The sequence below is a fragment of the Sinocyclocheilus rhinocerous genome, unplaced genomic scaffold, assembly GCF_001515625.1.
Source record: "Sinocyclocheilus rhinocerous isolate Xijiao unplaced genomic scaffold, SAMN03320098_v1.1 scaffold5497, whole genome shotgun sequence".
In the NCBI taxonomy this organism is placed as follows: Eukaryota; Metazoa; Chordata; class Actinopteri; order Cypriniformes; family Cyprinidae; genus Sinocyclocheilus; species Sinocyclocheilus rhinocerous.
The window spans coordinates 8,483-29,027 of record NW_015648695.1 but is presented as its reverse complement, the minus strand read 5'-3'; the positions used below and the strand labels follow the sequence as shown (position 1 = coordinate 29,027).

General features: G+C 34.2%; 1 protein-coding gene across 1 annotated transcript in view; it reads left to right on the top strand.

The window, feature by feature from the left end:
• LOC107710204 (vacuolar protein sorting-associated protein 8 homolog) overlaps positions 1-19,011 on the top strand; it is a gene marked incomplete at its 3' end in the record, with an annotated part of 94,487 nt that extends 75,476 nt beyond the window's left edge. Inside the window, exons 38-42 of the mRNA XM_016514944.1 lie at positions 4,258-4,440; positions 4,579-4,660; positions 5,626-5,708; positions 12,815-12,895; positions 18,828-19,011. Of these exons, the coding sequence (XP_016370430.1) occupies positions 4,258-4,440; positions 4,579-4,660; positions 5,626-5,708; positions 12,815-12,895; positions 18,828-19,011 (613 nt within the window). The remainder of the gene's footprint in view (positions 1-4,257; positions 4,441-4,578; positions 4,661-5,625; positions 5,709-12,814; positions 12,896-18,827) is intronic.
• Between the last annotated feature and the right edge of the window lie 1,534 nt (positions 19,012-20,545).

Sequence of the window (20,545 nt, the reverse complement as noted above, 5' to 3'; positions counted from 1 at the left end):
AATCTTTAGTTCTTTCCATAGATTTTCTATTGGATTCAAGTCAGGTTATTGACTGGGCCATTCTAGCAGCTTCATTTTCTTTTTCTGAAACCAAATGAGAGTTTCCTTGGCTGTGTGTTTGGTATCATTGTCTCGCTGAAATGTCCACCCTCATTTCATCTTCATCATCCTGGTCGATGGCAGCAGATTTTTATCAAGAATGTCTCTGTACATTTTTCTATTCATCCTTCCTTCAACTATATGAATTTTGCCAGTGATACACCATGATGTTTTGGGGTGATGTGCAGTGCCATTTGACCTTTAAACATGGTGTGTATTATGGCATCCAAAGAGTACAATTTTTGTCTCATCTGACCAGACTATATTCTCCCAGTATTTCACAGGCTTGTCTAAATGTGGTGCAGCAAACTTTAAACAAGCTTCAACATGCTTTTTCTTCAGCAATGGAGTTTTGCGTGGTGAGCGTGCATACGGGCCACGGCGGTTAAGTGCATTACTTATTATTTTCTTTGAAACAATTGTACCTGCTAATTCCAGGTCTTTCTGAAGCTGTCCACAAGTGGTCCTTGGCTCTTAGAAAACTCTTTTGATAATTTTTTTCACTGCTCTCGACAAGTCTCAGTTAGCTTAACGCAGTACACATAGCAAGGTTTTTTTTTAATTATATAATAAATAAAAAGAAAAATAGATAGAATAGAAAAATATTATTTTCTTAAATGTGTATATATATATAGTATTTATAGAGTTTTAGCTTTTAGTTTTAATTACTTTTTCTTATTTGTAAGTCGCTTTGGATAAAAGCGTCTGCTAAATGACTAAAAGTAAGTAAAGTAAAGAATAGAGCAAGCTAGTGTTATTTTATTTTATTTTTTTTATAAAATTAGAATAGAGAGTGATAGAGTTAGAGGGTCAAATAAAGATGGAAGAGATGTGTTTTTAGCCGATTCTTGAAGATGGCTAAGGACTCATCTGCTCGGATTGAGTTGGGAAGGTCATTCCACCAGGAGGGAACATTTAAGTTAAAAGTCAGTGAAAGTGATTTTTTGCCTCTTTGGGATGGAACAATAACATTGTTCAATTCAATTTCCACTGACTAGGGGCAGGATTGCTTTCTAATTACTGATAGATTTCTGCTGGTGTCTTGGCTTTCCATGCCTTTTTTGCACCTCCCTTTCTTCATGTGTTCAATAATTTTTTCCTGTGTCATTCCATTTTATTACACCGAACTTAATTTCTGAACTTATTTTTTTGTTTTCTTTGTATGTATGGATTACCTGGGTTGTTAACGACATCTGGTGCATTTCATGTCAACAGCTCCTTTAGAAATATATTTACTGAGAAAAATAGTGACGTGTTCAATACTTATTTTACCCGCTGTAGATATAAAATCTTCATATATACTGAGCGGTATAAAACATGTGTCTTTGTGTGACAGTGTCACACCGCTACTTCAGAGACTGCATACTCTGCTAGGAGTGCTCTCGCTTCGTAGAAACATATTTGCGAGATGGACCAATCAAATCCACTTCTTGCTCAAAATGCCCATCTTGGTGGAGTAATGAAGTAAACAGTTTGTCTTGAGTAAATGTAAAAGACGAAATGTAAAAGAAATACAAATTTATTTATTACCCTTACTTAATTTAGGAAAGTATTTATACACAATTTCATTTAGTTTATTCAAAATAAATATGTTTAGTTGGGTTAACACAGTTTAGCTGGCTTAGGTCAATTTATGTTCAACTTAATTACAACACTTAAAACAATACTTAATCTCTAACATTCTCTCCTAATGCAGTCCCTTGCAAAGCATGCATTCAGTGTATTGAAATGACTGAATTTCTCCTCTGAAAATTTGCCAAACAATGATTAATGTGACATTTCACCTTTTTGTTTGATATCACCTTTCAGTTTAACTGTTTATTTTTTTAACGCCTTTATTGTACTAATGTAAAGTTAATTATCATGTTAGCAATAGAACTGGGAGCACTGCAGTCTTTTTGGTAGCTGAAAGAATGATCAAATTAGACAAAAAAAATTCAGAAACACACATCTGAACTTTTTAAATGAGAACATTCTGATTCAGAGAAAAGATGAGGATTTTGTATGGGCCGCCAGCCTTTTTATTATTATATTTCGAAGGCTCTCAATTTAACATGTTGAGTGCAATAATTATTAAAAAATAACACAATCATATTCTCTGGCGCCTGTCCCATGCATATATTCCATAATGAACAGGAAGAATAATGTTTTTATTAATATCATTACATTTTATATGCTTTGTTTTATTTTGTGAAACCTTGCTACATATATGGAATAACCGTTTTATAAAGCAATAAGCCCCGTGAAGCCGTGGTTTACAGTGAATTTATAACAGCTACTAATGTCAGAGCAAGTCAAGCACACCATTAGTAAGCGGTTGTTCCCGCAGGGCATGTTTTTGCATTTAAAAAACCGCTGTAATGTAGCAGCATGTAACAGAATGCCAGCGAGTTTGGGCTTTTTCAAACTTGAATTTCAGCATTGGCGATCATAACTAGAGATGCTGAAAAGTGAGATGCGACATAACTAAAGACTTTCTGGCACATAGCACATTAAACCAATGATTAAAAAATATTGCAGATGGAATGCATGAATGAAAATCTACCTTGGACTTATAGATTTGTGCACTTATTGATGTGGACTGTAGACCACCAGCTTACACAAAATATATATTCAAAAGTTTGGGGTCAGTAAGAAATTAAGGTCACACTTTATTTTAAGGTCCAATTCTCGCTATTAACAAGCCATATGACTTTTCCCTTAATAAACCCCTGATTTGCTGCATATTAATAGTTAGAAAGGTAGTTGTTAAGTTTAGGTATTGGGTAGCATTAGGGATGTAGAATATTCATCAAAAAACAAACAAACAAATAAATAAAATCACAGTTTCCACAAAAATATGAAGCTGCAATGTTTTCAACTGATAATAATATATGATAAATATGTTCATGTAGAAAACAGTAATTGTAGTAGTTTTTTCACAATATTACTGTTTTTATTGTATTTTTAATCAAATAAATACAGCCTTGGTGAGCATAAAACATTTCTTTCAAAAACCATTTTCAAAAAAATCTTACCGACTCCAAATTTTTGAATGGTAGTATATTTTCAGTATGGATATACAGGTGCATCTCAATAAATTAGAATGTCGTGGAAAAGTTAATTTATTTCAGTAAATCAACTCAAATTGTGAAACTCGTGTATTAAATAAATTCAATGCACACAGACTGAATATTGGTTTTTGTTAAATGTGAGCCAAAATCATCACAATTAAAAGAACCAAAGACTTAAACTACTTCAGTCTGTGTGCACTGAATTTATTTAATACACGAGTTTCACAATTTGAGTTGAATTACTGAAATAAATGAACTTTTCCACGACATTCTAATTTATTGAGATGCACCTGTACATTACAAATTACATTGACAAAGTTAAGGTTTTTTTTTTATGTCTATTGAGTGTTTTCACCTGCCTTAATAATATATTTGAATTATCTTCATCTGGTGACTGTTTTCAGTATATATTTATGAATATGTAATTAATTGACCCTTCGCAATAACCCACCTCGCCATGGCGCTCTCACGCCACACATCATGTTCACACATCATGCGGTAAAGCGTTCATTACCACAAATGTGCACAGCGCATGATAGAAAACAGAACAACATTGTGGGTATGTGGGTCCATATTTTTTATTATTGTTATTAATTTGGTGCTAAAATGCACAAGGACACTTGCGTCTTCGCTCTGTGTGTTGCATAAACGCTGCTTTTTGCCGCTATGATTGCACTCACTATGCACAATTACACTACACACTAGCTGTCATCCCTTATGTGTGCTTTGTTGAATTATTGATATTGTCATCAGGCTGAAATGCATGCACAGGTTATTTTGCTTCCTGAACAAGTGTGCACCCGAGTCCGAGTTGCTTTCACAATCATGCAAATTGCGCCACAGTTCCAGGGCAAGCAAACTCAGACCACCTCCTATAGGTATTCTTGAGTTCGGTACCGCTTCCGTTCTGCATGGCAGCTTTCACATTACCATGTTTTCATGCGAACCATGCCTTTTTTCGAGCTAAACTGCCAGTGTGAATGCACCATCAAAAATGGCCAGTTCATTTAGACGGTGTTTCAGAGAACAGTGTCTTAAATATCCCTGGTGAGACAGAAAGGGCTTGTGGAAATGCGCTATCGATCTGTTGATTTCTGCTTCTCAGACCCTGAAGGGCAAACTCCACAAACTTGCCCTGGAAGGCTCAGAGACAGACAAGCCCGATGGTGAGGAGGAGGAGACAGGTGATGAAGTGCCGAGTCTGATACAAAGAGTGGAGGAAGCTCTGCATGACATCATTGCTTTGTGTCAGAGGAGCTCGCATGGTCTCAACCAGCAGCAGAGAGAGGTGTGTGTGTGTGTGCGCTGTCCGATCAACCTGGGCTGTGTGCATTTTCATGAACAGGATGTATTGATCTTCTTATTCCCGGTTTTACATTTCTCTCTCTCACTGTGTGTGTGTATATCAATCTTCTGTCACTCTCAGGCTCTGTGGTTTCCTCTCCTCGAGGCGATGATGTCACCACAGAAACTACTCAAAGGAGCCGACACCAAACACACTTCAGAGGGTGAGACAAACACACACAAGCACTAGTTTTGAGTTTATCCACAGTATAGCAGCAGTCCTCTCAACCTTTGTAACTCCAATGCTCCTATAAGATTAAATATTCAACAATATAAAAAAGCCCCTCATTCTCATCCTATGATATTTATTCTCTTACTTCTGAAATGATGACAACGATATTCATTTCCAAATGTTTTTAATAACTTACATTATAGTGTGCATGGATTAAATTAGATTTATACAGCCTTCAAATGGAGTCGGAAATTCTGCATTTACAAGAGAATTTGTATTTACAAGTGGGAAGCTCAAAATTCTAGATTACTTTTGCTAAGTTGTGTATATATATATATATATATATATATATATATGTATGTATTCCATTTTGTATTTCAGTTGCTATTTTTTACATAATTGAGAAAATAGTGTGGTTATTTCTAATTTTCAAGGTTTGCGGTAGATATAGTGCATTAATAAGTGATAAATATTACAATTATTTTAAAAAATAAAATAAAATAAAAATGTAGAAAGCAATAGAATACCTCCATATTATTTTTCAACATGAATGTGTAACTTCTTGTAATAATGATGACCCAACTTGGAAGTAGGAGTTTTCCAGGTGCACTTGAAGGCCGAATAAGCTAATGATTGTTCTGTTAACTATTTCATTTTTCTCCAACAATAACTTCTTATTTCTAGTACAGTACCATGAGAAGGCTGGATTTTCAGTAGTTTTAGCTTTTTAATGAACTTTGATAATAAATACATTAACCATAATCCTCATAGAAAATACAAAATTGGCAATAATTAAGTGCTTTAAAGCTTCCTTTGTTTTTTAAAATGAAAATAATTAAAACTGATAAAAAATAATGTCAAATTGTTTACTAATTTCACAGACTTTAGAGAAGCACTGGTGTATAATGAATTTAGCTGAGGGCTCAGTCAGTCCTGATTGTGTCTCCCTTTCCTCAGCATTAAAAGAGCTCACTATGAAAGTCTTAAACAGCATGTCCAGTTTTATCGCTCCACCTGCCATCATTCAGCGCATCCTACAGGTAAGTACATGCTCTTGTTGTTTTTAACAGCTCATGCAGCAACCCTCTACAGACACCTTGGCAATTGAATCGCCTAATAGAAGTTTAGTAATTAGAATTAAAACTTGGTAACCATGTATGAATGCAAATTAATCATTTTAACTGAACTTAGGACTGGTGGTGGTGCTTTTTTTGGTCATTCAGTGTTCCTGTAAAAAATTTGAAAAAACTAACAATAATACTGATAAGATAATAATAATATTATACGAATTCTACTAATCAGAACAATATAAAATGCACTAAGGATTAACGAGCTGCTGGATTCATGAATATTAATCAGGTTGTGTGCGTTCGCTCAAACTGATTCGCTGAAATCAAAACAGGGGGCGATAATAGGTGAGCACCAGCCAATGAGATTGCCATTTGCGCATTAGTTCCGCCCACTACCGGAGAAAGCGGCAGTTCTTAAAAGCTGAAGAATTCTAAAGGAACAACAAAGAATATCATTTACATGTAGCGCGTCAATTCTGCATGGTATGTAAGACTCGCTCGCTCGCTCACTCTCACTTCGTGCGAGTGAGAGAAAGCGACGGCAAGTTGTGTGCCTTAGTGTTGGGCGATATGCTAAATTTTCAAATCGTCCTATCGTCAGCCTGTGAGATCGCCGATAAAAAAATAAATATAATGCAACCAATAAGCCCTAATATTAATTAGATAGTATTACTAGCCTGATAATAATAATAATAATAATAATCGTCTTGATATCGTCAAAGGCATCAGCCACAGGCGATATCTCTGACTATTGTCGATACACAATACTATCATCTATCGGCACAACCCTAGTGCGCCTTCACACTAGAGTTTACGGTACGCCAAATACACAAACACAGGTGCGCTGCGCATCCATTGAGATGAAATGAAAAATAGCACAGATCGCTTGACGTAGAGTGAAACTCTGAAGCGCTCAGTCATTGTGTTTGGCGAATTAAAATATATCTGTGCTAAACTTATACTCAGCCTCCTTTAAAAACACTCCCGTTAAAATCAGTGAATATACACTGTATGATGAATACATCTCTTATAGTTACATCGCACGTAGATCTGCACTTTGGATTTAGTCACATATGCAAGTGATTTACTCGCAATGTAGAGGGTTGTGCAGTTTAGCTTAAAACTAGGCTGTTTTTATGCCCTCCTGTTATTAAACGGCAGTCACTGTGTGCACGTTCAGAGGTCGCTCCGTGTGTTCCAGTGATTGTGGTATGTGTGAGATGTTATTGTTCTGTGGGATTTGATTGGAAAGACTTAAAGCCTTCTGACTTGACAATAGGGTAGCTGACTCAAGCTCAAAATCCCATGGTTCTTATTTGTGCAAAACTGTTGAGACACTCACATAGACATTTACAGATTCTGAATTCAACTGCTCTGGAGATGTCAACAAATCTACCGTCTTGAAACTTTTAAACATCTGGGTTATGAGTCCTCTATAAATATAGCTTTTATACACTTCAATTAATGGTGTGTTGCTGTTATATTTTATTATGTTATTTATTATTTATATATATTATATATATTTATTTATGTTATTTTTATTCCAGTTCAGATGATCTGAATCCGATTATCAAGTTAAAATTACTTTGAAGTTCATCATAAGGTTGACGCACACTTTTTATTACACTTATATCGTTGTTATGTGAACCCCAAAAAGTACATATTTGTTTATCACTTGATTTATTTATTGGTTTATTTATTGTCATCTTTATTGAACTTTAGTTTTGTTTTGTTTTTTCTTCTTTTTGTGTTTATGATTACGTTTTTAATATTTACATTAGAAATGTTATGCAATCTGTGCTCAATATTCATCACTTTTATTTACAAGCACATTTTCTAATATTCTGTTTCTTTTAGAATTTTATTCAGTAGTATATATTGACATTTATGTTCAACTGAATTTTGTGAAAATTACAAACATTCTGAATCAAAGGGATTCAGACCTTTTCAGTATGGCAGGATACTCTATATGCTTCATGTTAAATAGGAGGAACAGTTGCTTACAGTGGCATCTACAGATGCAGCCTTTAAATTTTTTTTTGTTTTTGTTTGTTTCTGCAAGCTTTCTCAGAATCCACTGTTAGTTCTCGTATTTGGATTGATGGACACACTGTAGAAGCTGAACAGCAAATTTGCTTTTCAGATCAGAGCCTTGTGTAGCCGTTTCAAACACACACTCACACACATACACACACACACTTTTGCTCTCCATGAGATCGATGCTGCAACTCATGACTCGGTTGAGGCTTTGGGCAGTGGAAGGCCTTTATCTGTTTTCATCTGCTCATATTTAGTGCTGTCAACTTTCCCCCATCAATCTTCCCCACCTTATCAGTGCTATTTACACCAGCACTCTGCTTCAACCTGCAGGCATTAGAACCTCTGTGATTTCTTTTGAATCAGTGCTTATGATTTTTTCTTTTTTCTTTAGTAGTTTGCAAAGATACACTACTGTTAAAATTTTTTGGTAACAATTTATTACAAACCACTTACTTGCAAACTATTAGTTTATAGTTTAGAATCTGTATTATTAAGGATTTATGCAAATAGTAATAATAATTATTAATAATAATAATAATAATTTATGCATTTAGCAGATAGCAAATAGTGAGTTCTTCTTTCATTTTCACTGTAATACACAAATTATTATTGTTTATTTAGCTCATTTGTAAAGAGCTATAGTTTAAAGAGATAATGTTTTTTATACTTATCTGATGTGTAGTATTTTAAACCAGTATTAAAGTTGTTGTTAATGGTTATTTGGAGTAAATAGTTCTACTTTTAGATTAGATCATTAAAAAAAAACAATTCCTAATATTTAAGTGCCTTTGTTATACATTTGTTTGAAATGCTGCCAATACACAAATATGACTATTCATAAGATGTTAAAACACATCAGTTACTGTAGAGTTAGGATACAAAGGATGAAAAACAAAGGACGAGATAAAAAAACTTTTTTTTTTACATGTGAGCTTATACAATATAAATTTTTAAATTACAGTAAAATTCTTGAAAAATGTGTACATTTCAGCAAGGATGCATTAAATTGATCAAAAGTATCAGTAAAGACATTACTGAACACAAGAATCCTGGTTTCATAAAAATATGAAGCAGTGCAATGGTTTTCAACATTGATAATAATAAGAAATGTTTCTTTAGTCGCAAATCAGCATATTAGAATGATTTCTGAAGGATCATCTCACACTGTAGACTGAAGTAATGGCTGCTGAAAATTCAGCTTTGCATCACAGAAATAAATTACATGTTAAAATATATTCACATTGAAAACACTTATTTTAAATTGTGATATTATTTGACAATATTACTGTTTTTACTAAATTTTTTGATCAAATAAATGCAGCCATGGTGAACAGAGCACCTTTTCTTTCAAAAACATTTAAAAAATATTACTGATCCCTTACTGACCCAACTTTTGAACGGGACTGTACATCACCAAGAAACACACATTAAAGTGAAAGTAAATCTAAGTCAAAACATTTGCTGTCACTATAGTTTTTGACATTGTTCATGTTCATTATGATTCAGTAATAGTCTCTTTTTTGTAGCCCATGTTGATTCATTAATCTCCCTGCCTCGGCATCTATCTGAGCAGCTCTGGTTCTGCCCGGCTGCTGATGGTGACATTTGATGGCATTTGCTCACAGCGTGTAATCATTAGTGCGCTGCTGTGAATGCAAATGCACCACTGACAAGGAACAGGAAAGGTTAGAAAGAACCCTATCAAGTTATACTGACAAATGATGGCAATCAATATATTACATAATCAACAGGTGTCATCTTGAATGTGCACTGTGCTTGCTTATTGTTGTATTTATTATTATTATTATGTAATTCAAGACTTAGAATTGATTTCCAATTTGTTGGTGCTCCACAGAATTATAAGAGAGGGGGCGGTGCCTGCACCAGACCAAGCTGGTGGCGATGCTGTTTGCAAACGTTCATTGGAGCTATGATTTTGGGAAGCACCTAATCTTAGAACTATGTTGGTAACGGCAGAACTTGCTGCTTCTGATGCTGTTTTTGGAAACGCACCCCTGGTTAGATCTATTAGACTGTGTTGGTAGGCAACCAGATAACCACCTTAAGCTGATATGACCTGGAATGTATGGAATATTTACCTACTGTAGTAATCTGCCAAAGATATTTCTAGAAAACAAGATGGCATGTGAGGATGTAGACTCCTGAGATCATGACTTTCTGAGTGGAGATCATTCTTACTGTTGATCAGAGGAGCCAAATACTCCCAATGTGGATATTTTCACTCATTGTCCTACATTTATTTGCTATGCATATAAACCCTTTTCACAAGTTAAGTAAAATATAGCAGGGTAAACTTCTTTAGAGGTACATGGGAGACTCTAGCAAATATTATGTTTGTGTTTCCTTTTGCTCCAGCAGCAAATTAGATCATCCACTATTGCATTTACATGGTTTTCCACAAGGGAAAAAAGACCTAGAGAAATGCATTACAAAGATGTCAATTTTTTTTTATCACATTTCTGGTCAGTCTGAGTAAGTCTGGTAATGTTGTTTCCATCGGCAAAGCCTCTCTGCATTATAACGACAGTATTATCTCTCTTAATAACAGTCTTTTTCATATCTCACACACTGTGATATGTGGGTGGATGGAGTGTAAGGGGTCATTATATTTCTATAAGAGAACCTGTAAATCCCGATTCTCCAAAGTTAAAAGGGGTGTAAATATAATTGCAATATTGAAATTCATTTTGGTTGTCCATGGATGTTTGGATTTGTTTACAGCTTGTTTACAGGATGTCTGAATAGTGGTAGCTGTTATTTTGGGAGGCTGAATAACACCTGCAACTAGAGAGGCATGCATATCTATTAAAGAGTGTAGTCAAGTCAAACATGCTGAAGTAATTAGTAGACCATCTCTCTTCTTTCTGTCTGTCTCTTCCTGAAGCAGTAGTCATGCTGTACAACTCACAGAAGGTTTATAGTTGCTCCCAGTGGCATACTGCATGGCCCTTGAGAACCATGAGAACCATTTGGGTCAGGGTGAAATAGTTTTGCTGGAAATAAAAAGTGATGTTATTTTAGACAATTATTCTCTTGCAGTGAATTATTTTCTCTTCATTCATCCTTTTCTGTACTAAATTATTTTCTTTATATCATTCTGTAAATCTTTAACAGTTTATCAAAGATTTAAAATTGTAACCATGTAGTAAACATTTGACCAAAATTATTATAACAATAGTTATAGTATTTATTAAAGTTAGTATTATAATAATAATAGTAAAATAAAAATGATAATAATAATTTCCATATTTACTGTGTGAACATGATTTAAACTTGCATTCAAAAGTTTGAAGTAAGATTTTTTGAGCAAGGACACATTAAACTGAATAAAAGTGACAGTAAAGACATTTATAATCTTACAAAAGATTTATATTTTTAATAAATGCTGTTCTTTTGAACTTGAAAAAAGTATCACATAAAACAGTATTGTATACCACTGGAGTAATGGCTGCGGAAAATTCTTTGCCATTACAGGTATAAATTACATTTTAAAATGTTAAGATTTTTGTGAAGTTAGTGTACTTTTTCATGCTTGAGATGAAACCTGAGATATGTAATATGTGAAGAAAATATTATTGTATTTAATTTCAAATCAAATTATGTATTATACAAAGAAGTCAGCCATCTCATTCCAAAAATGTACTGCAAATTTATACCACAGGATGGTCTTAAAACATAATACATAATTTGGAATGTGGTGGAAATGGTACTGCGGTGGGAATTACTTAAATCAGTTCTCCCTTAGTCTCGGTATATACACTGACAAATTAAATAAACTAGTGAGCATGTGAAAATTTTGTTTTAAGAGATGTGTGTATTTTGAAAAAATACCCAAACTGCATTTAGAGTGCCTCTGTGCAGCATTAAAAATGTATGTAAACACACTGTATATTTGCCTTTTCATGCACCTTCTATGCAGTTATATTGTTATAGATTTATCCATAAAAAACTTTCAAATCTGATTTAAAACAAAAAATATAAAACCAAATTTGGCTCGTTAGTCCCGTATGGGGGCCCCTGTGGATTAGAGTGATGTCCCATTTGCCAAGGGTAGCTCCATAGGAGCTAGTTGAAGTTTGTGTGGTATATTGTAAAGAGTGAAATTTATTGAGTTTTGTTAGTCTTCATTCTTCTCGTAGAACATATGTTGGGTTTCAAACCTGAACTCCAGGGATTTGGTATTCCAGATGTTTGTGTGAGTGACGGTCTCTCTGGAGGGAAAGCAGTTTTGGCCTTGGGGAATTCATCTTGTGTGTGGAGGAGGTAGACTATAACAACAAAGTTGTATGTCCTATTCTCTTCATACAGGATCAATAAAGTATCTTATTGGGATCAAAAAAAGTATCTTATCAGGATCAATAAAGTATCATATGTTGCTGTAAGAGAACTAACTGACAAAGGCAGTATTTTTCATGTTGAGAAAGTGTGAAGAAATAGAGAGTAAGAATAGGAGTGTTGTGATTATAAAATAATGAATGGTCATTATGAATGAATGGTCAGCAGTCTGTTGTGTTTTCTGTTGCAGGACCTTCATGTTTTTTTGCACCGTTTCTGTCCCTCAGAATGAACAGTATACTGTGTGTGTGTGTGTGTGTGAGTCTTCCAGGTCTTCATCTTTGTGACTGCATCAATCTGAGCCCCTACCGAGAGCAAAATTACCCATGTGTGTGCAGTCCTGTGATAAGGGCTAGTGATGACTGTTTGTGTGTGTGTGTGTGTGTGTGTGGCAAAATTACCCATGTGTGTGCAGTCCTGTGATAAGGTGTCTGTTTGTGTGTGTGTGTGTGTGTGTGTGTGTGTGTGTGTGTATGTGTGAGATGTTTTTGAGACTGCACTCCTTCATCATCTGAAAGCAGTCTGACAGCACGCACTGTGTTTACTTTCTGATTTGTGCTTAAGTTGGTTTACTGCAGAACATGCCTTTAAAATTTACTTACAAACTTTGTACTTTTTCTGCTAGTGTGATCAAAGCTATGAGAAAATAATTTATCTCATATATGTGTTCTCTATTGCAGGACCCTGTGTATGGGAAAGGAAAGCTGGCTGAGATTCAGGGACTCATTTTAGGGATGCTAGAAACCTTCAACTATGAACAGGTAGTGTGTGTGTGTGTGTGTGTGTGTGTGTGTGTGTGCGCATTATATAGCAATTTGACCTCATAAGCTTGTTATTGTTGAATGCTTTCTATTTTGAATGCTTTCTTGCACCATTGAGAAGCATGTTCATTGTCGTTTGTCTTGCATTCTTGTACAGTGTGTGTGTGTGTACCTTGAAGAATCTGCCAAATGTTAATAATTTTTTTATTTATTTAAGTTTTTATTGTTTTCATCCGGTACATGACAATATCATACAAAACACAGATTACAGATATATACAAATGCTATATATAAGGCTAGAATAATTTAAACAAAATAGGAAAGATCATAAAAATTGTCCTGAAAGCACTTATTTCACATAACAGATGTTTACATATATCCCACAAGACAAAATAATAACTTAATAATAATATATTTTTAATAATATTAATAAAAACTAATAAAAATGTATTATTATTAACAATGCATTTTTATTAAGGTTTAATATTACGTTTTTATGTTTTGTGATAGTTGTTCATGTGTCCTTGTTTGTCCTGAGCAGTTCAGCTGCCCATTTTTTTATCAGCAAAATCCTCCAGGTTCTGCACATTCATTGGTTTTCCGGCATCTTCTGCCATTTTAAACCTTTTCCAGCAGTGAATGTTTGATTTTTCACACTGAGGGCAATCGAGAAACTCATTTCAAACTCACAACTATAACAAAATGTGAAAACATTCACTGATGCAACATGGGGAGTGTAAACTTTTTGAATTGGATGATCAGCGTAAATTGTACTTATTTTGTCTTCTGGGAAACATTTATTTTATATAGCTTCTAAAGGGCAATACTAAATGAAAAAATATGTTCTTTAAACAAAATAAGAAACATTTACACATCATCATCCTGTTCAAATGTTCACGTACCTTATTGGCCCCTTATTGTTATTGGCAGCTCCCTTTCACTCACATAAATTATTCACTGCCTATTTTGAATAGCACATTTCTACGGCAGCATCGGTAAACAAAAACTCATCACTGTACCAGGGTGTCACCACAATTTTTTTTTAATTATTTAATTAATTTATTTACTTTGTATTAGGGTGTAGTGCAGGGTTTGTGAGGTGTTGATGCACAGCCTAACTCACAAGATTAATTATTAAATATATCCATATAGTATAGCTTCCCATAATGCATCATTCATGTCTTACTTTCATACTAATTGCACTCTTGCTGGTTTCAGACAGCAGCATAGAAAGATACATCATTTAGCTCTGTTAAATTATAATGAGATCTTCTCTTACTGTTCACACAGCTGAAGCTACAGCAGCTAAATTCACAGTGTTTTATGTGATAATTGGAATGAGATGTGGAGGTGAGATCCTTTGAAAAAGAATAATTTAAAACCTGTATGCCAATAGCAAGTGTTGAGAATATTTACTGGCACTATTTTGCCCTTTGATGATTAAATTATTTATTTGTTACCTCTGTAAAGGCAGACAGACATTTTATCATCACATTTTCCATTGTTATTTTACTTGTTTTAATGATTGTGTGTGCTTATTAAAGCAGTGGTTCTGCTTGTCTTAAAATTAAGGCCTTAAATTAGAGCAGAAAGTAGTGTCATTAAGTGTTGCATGCACTGCAAAAAAATATATATCTTCCTCAGTATTTCTGTCTTGTTTTGTAGGACAAATATTTAAACATCCTTAAATCAAGATACATTTACTCAAGATGCAAAGTGAAGATTTCTGAAAAATTGAACAAAATTAAGTGAGTTTATGCTTAAACCAAACATTAATATGTGGGGTAAAACTTTGTTTGGTTAAACCTTTTCTTTTTGCATTAAGGATATTTTTCTGGCTCCATTGTCAGATATTTGTTCTTGTTTTCATCATAAACTCACTTTTCAGAAAAAAAACACTTCTTAATTTAAGAAACTTGATTGTTGATTTAAGAATCTTTAGACATTTGCACTGGAAAACAAGACAAAAAAAGCAACAAAAAAAAAAGGGATGAAGAACACTTTTGCAGTGTGATCAGAAGTAAAAATTCCACATTCGAGTTGTGTTATTTTATATTTTTATTTTTTTAATTAATTATAAGGTAATAGAGATCTGTTGCTGAGATCAAACTGTTGCTGGTATACATTTAGTAAATTTTGGGTTGGTATTTATTGATTTTATTATGGGCAGAAAAAATAAGTGCACAATAAGATGATACAATACAATAAGTGTAGCTACTACCTACTGATTAAGAAACCAGTTTCTAATATTGGCTTTTTCATGCTAATTTCCAACATGCCAGTAGTTTTAATTTGACCAATAATCTATACTATAAATATGGGTATGAATAATAATAAAATAAGTATTCTACATCAAACTATTAAGAGAGTAGGGACCTGTTAGGACATGTTTCAGCAATAGTCATAAAAACATCACTGTGGTGGGTCATGCACACACACACACACACACACACACACACAAATACTGTACCTTTTCAATCCCTCTTAATAGCTTTTTAGGGACTGACGCCATTCAGACGAACTATCATACTTAACTTATTCCAGTTTATCCTCACAGCTGCTTTAATCGGGTCAGTTGAGGGTGGAGTGTTATAAGAACTCATTAATGGCTGTTTCTTCATTAATTAACAAGCGCATAATTGAAGAGGCTCTCTGGACGTCTTAGGTCCCGTAATGGTTATCAGTGGCATGCACACATACACCCTACAGTTTTACTTAATGAACAACTAAATACTTTCCCATAAATAGTTTCCCTCATCTCAAGCCCTCACAGAACTTTCTTTAAAGCTGTCTGAAAACTTCTGAAGCACTTATTTGTGTTTTAGTGTTATTATGTTGTAGCAACTGGATTAAAATCCTCCCTAGTTTCGGCTTTACTAAAAAGGCTTTGCTTGTTATTTTCTGAAATTCGAGACAAAATAAACAAGAATAAAGAGACTTTGTTGTCTGAAATTCCACTGAACTGGTCTGACACTTATTTACATCTTTTTGCAATGCTAATTTCTTTTATAGATTTTTGTTTGTTAGTTTGTAGAGTTGCTTTCTTCACCTTAGTGTCACCTGTAGGCTAATTGCATCCAGAAATCTGCGTCAGACTTCAGTGTGTTCCCTTTTATTCCTTTCCATTCCGTATTTGACAAAATAAATGCTGAATCAAGCTGAATCATGTATGAATTGAACTGCAGACTTTTAAGAGTTTTAATTATAAGAGTTTTAGAAACCTTTGAAATCCATTAGCCCTGTTGCCGGAAGTCGCTCAAGCACGTGAAGTACGTCAGAAACAGAATTACTGTTGACGACTCATTGATTCACGCTGATGTCCAGTGTCGACATGATGTTGGAGTTGCAGTTACAGGGAGATGAAAGGTCGTTTCTCAGTCTCTAGAAAATACATTTATGGTTTAGTTCATATGTATGTTGTTTCTTAAAGGCAGGGTTAGGTGATTTGGTTCAAAAACATTTTTTATTATGCTGGTTGAAAGTCTCTTCACATCCCGATAACAATCAGTAAGGGCTCATCCACATGAAGCCAGAGCTTTCCATATCCAATCTTTTTTTCCTTGTTCTTCCATAAACACAGCGTCATCTCAAGAAATATCTGCGTACACACGAAACCACTGAAACTGACTCAAAACGATGTAGTATACATGCCAGACCAGTATGTGGCGCTGTAATTCTGCCACAGAAATGCACAAAAAATGGAGAAGAAGACTTGGAGCATGAGCATAAACCTTGCACGCTGTATACAAACCCAACACAACAACAAGAAAAGCTAGTAAAGTTAGTAAAGCTAATAGGCTCAGTAGCTTTTGCAGCATGAACACAAGCATGCAGTCCGCCGTTGTTATTTTTGTTGCTGTTACGTGACGTAGCCATGTCTGACTTGGGGCGAGATGTGGCGTGATGACATTGTTTCACAAAATATATGGATTGACTGTAAATACGAAGACGCAAAGGGGTCGTTTTCAAATTTATCCACTCTGGGAACCGGTTTAAAAAAAATAGCAGTTTCAGGCTCCCAAAACGCTGGATCCATCTGGACGAAACGCCAATATGATACAAAATTTTTACATATACAGCTAAATGCATCTCTGTGTGTACGGGGCCTAAGTTAAGTAGTCTAAATTTATTTATATCTGTGGAAGGCATAGGACCATAAAAGGTTCGTCCAATCAAAATGTTCGCTCCGAACATTTCGATAGGCTGTCCTGTCTGTCTGTCAAAAATGTATTTGCACACCTCTGTGCAGTGTGCACCCTGACAGATAATAGTTTATTACTTCTAAAAATTTTTTGATGTAAAAATATTGATAACATTATAAGTGGACCTCAGAGAACAGTACAAAATAAAAAACAAAGGCAGTTAATTAACCCCTTAAAATCTCCTTGTCTTCTCAATGGAAAGTGTCTTGCTTTTCCCCATACCAAAGACTTAAACTACTTCAGTCTGTGTGCACTGAATTTATTTAATACATGAGTTTCACAATTTGAGTTGAATTACTGAAATAAATGAACTTTTCCACGACATTCTAATTTATTGAGATGCACCTGTATTTGAGTCCTAATAAAAAGCTTTCAACTGCTAAAATCCATTTCTTTGCTTTCTTTCCATAATATTGATGTTTAATAGATCTGTCACACTTTATTTTAAGGTCCCTTTTTCGCTATTAACAAACCATTAACTACGACTTTTGCCTCAATAAACTTTTAATTTGCTGCTTAATAGTTAGTAAGGTAGTTGTTAAGTTTAGTTGTTGGGTAGGATTAGGGATGTAGAATATGGTCACAGAATAATACAGAATATATGCTTTATAAGTGCTAATAAACAGCCAATGTGTTAATAATAGGCATGCTAATAAGCAAATACTGAGAACTGGTCCCTATACTAAAGTGTTACCAATAGATCTTTAGAGATGTCATATATCATCACTAGCTTAAAATTTGTATTTGTGCATTTAGTTTCGATGGATACTAAAATACAGGACTGAGGATCATTATGCGTTTTACATTGTACTGCTGAGCTTATTTTTTTCCTTCCTTGTTTATGTACAGCTTCTTTTACTTTCAAAGATTGTCCTTGTTGTTACCAGAGTGGAAGGTTTTCAGTTAATCAGGGAAATTTCTTTATTGTGAAAGAGTTTTATTTGCTATTTAGCAGTGTTGGGGAAACATTAGCTTGCCAAGCTAAGCTACAGTACTCATAATTCAAAGCAGTTAAATTCCAGTTAAGCTACCCTTTAGCTAAAGCTGCCTAAATTGGTCAATTAAAGTTTTGTTTAATTGTCTACCTATTAGATTACATAGTTTATTAGAGCAGTATTTATTTCACTCGAAGGATATTAACATCAAACCTTAACACCTACATTTACATTTAAACAACTAATACAAAAACATGAAATGTCACAAATAGACTTCTCTAAAAACCAGAGTAATTTTTTTAACTAACCGATTCACTAAAAAAATCTAATGTTTTTTGGAGAATGTCCTGTTGCTGCACTACTGTCATGCTACTAAAAGTTAAAGGATTTTGCTGTTTTATCTCTGTTTCACTTTCTCTGTCTGTCTGTTTAAACAATCAATATGGTTATGCGGTCTTTCAGTTTGTCTGTGGAAGTAAGTGTTAGACATTTTTAATGAACATATTTTAATAGTATTTCATTCATTTTGTCCATGCAACCAAAACTTTAACACATCAAAAAGCACAAAAAGGATCATCATCAGCACACGTTTTTGCCTCTTACAGTACAGACGTACGGCAGGAGGTTTTTGGGTAGAGAAGGGGGGATGTTGAATCAGGACACATCACAGCCTAGACTTCATCTGAATGAGCAGAATCGTTCAGTGTGTCTGGAGCAAGTGTGCTGACCTCTGATAATGATTTATTTTTATTTTTTTTAAGCTTTGCAATGGTTCATTTTACTTCTTTCTCTCAGACATTGTTGGAGACCACCACAAATCTGTTGAACTCAGATCTTCACTGGTCTCTGTCACACCTGCATAAGGCTGTCAGTAGAGGGCTTCACCCCAGACAGGACCACTGCAACATCTGCTTACAGCAGTACAAGAGACGCCAGGAGAGCGAGGAGGAGATCATTATCTTTAGGTACACACACATATGTGACCCTGGACCACAAAACCAGTCTTAAGTACCATGGGAATATTTGTAGCAATGACTAAAAATACACTGTATGGGTCAAAATTATCGATTTTTTTTTATGCCAAAAATCATTAGGATATTAAATAAAGATCATGTTCCATGAAGATATTTTGTAAATTTCCTACCATAAATATATCAAAACTTCTTAGTTAGATTAGTAATATACATTGCTATGACCTTTATTTGGACAGCTTTAAAGGCAATTTTCTCAGTATTTAGATTTTTTTGCACCCTCAGATTCCAGATATTCATTTTATGCCAAAAATCATTAGGATATTAAGTAAAGATCATGTTCCTTGAAGATATTTTGTAAATTTCCTACCATAAATATATCAAAACTTCTTAGTTAGATTAATAATATACATTGCTATGACCTTTATTTGGACAGCTTTAAAAGCAATTTTCTCAGTATTTAGATTTTTTTGCACCCTCAGATTCCAGATATTCAAATAGTTGTATCTCGACCAAATATTGTCCTATCCTAACAAACCATACATCAATGGAAAGCTTATCTATTCAGCTTTCAGATGATGTATAAATCTCAATTTCGAAAAATTTACCCTTATGACAAGTTTTGTGGTCCAGTATCATCAATATACAGTATACAATATACATATACATATACAATATACATATACAGTATCATCTGTACACTGCAGGAACACAGTCCAATGACTTTTGCTATAACAAACAAAACTGATGCATTTCACATTCTTTTTTTTCTCATAATTTTGAATGCATGTTGTTAATAAAACATTTTTAATGCTGTAATTGTTAAATATATTTACTGTTATAAATTGGAGCTGTCACAATCTACATTTTTACTACACTATTATCATGGCCAAAATAATTTATGATAGCTATATCATTGCGATATCTATATAAATTCTAAATAAATAAATAAACAATTAATGCTATCAGTCAAGTTCATGTTTAACTTTTATTTTTTGTTTGCTCCTTCTTTTGTAACTTACAATACAAATGTAGAAAAGTGGAGAGATTTTGTAACCGTAACTGTACAAAAAGAACTTTACTGTTGATCGACACTTTCTGCAGACTGGGGTTTCTAACACTCTGCCTTGGCAAGCTGAATTTTTTCAGCTGCAGGTAGAATGTCTGATTTTTACCTGTCATCTCCTCCAATGTGAGTTTGTGTGACAGTAGTAGCTACACACTGCATCTTCTACTTTTTTCCAGTTTGTGACATATGCCTACTAGTGTTAAGGTGCAATACAACCAACCACTATGTGGAAGTGCCAACCACATAATTATTGGTGCTGGATTATTTACAGTATTATCGTATATGTAATATTAAAGCTGCAGTGCTTAACTTTTTTGGTTAAAAATGATCTGAAATCAATATTTGAGCAAGTACATAACCAGCCAGTGTTCAAAACTATCGCCTTACTTTAGCCCGATTCACAAAGGTTAGCTTATAATAATGTTTTCTAATTTGAGTGGTACGGGTAGGTTTTCGCGGGAAATTCGAGCATG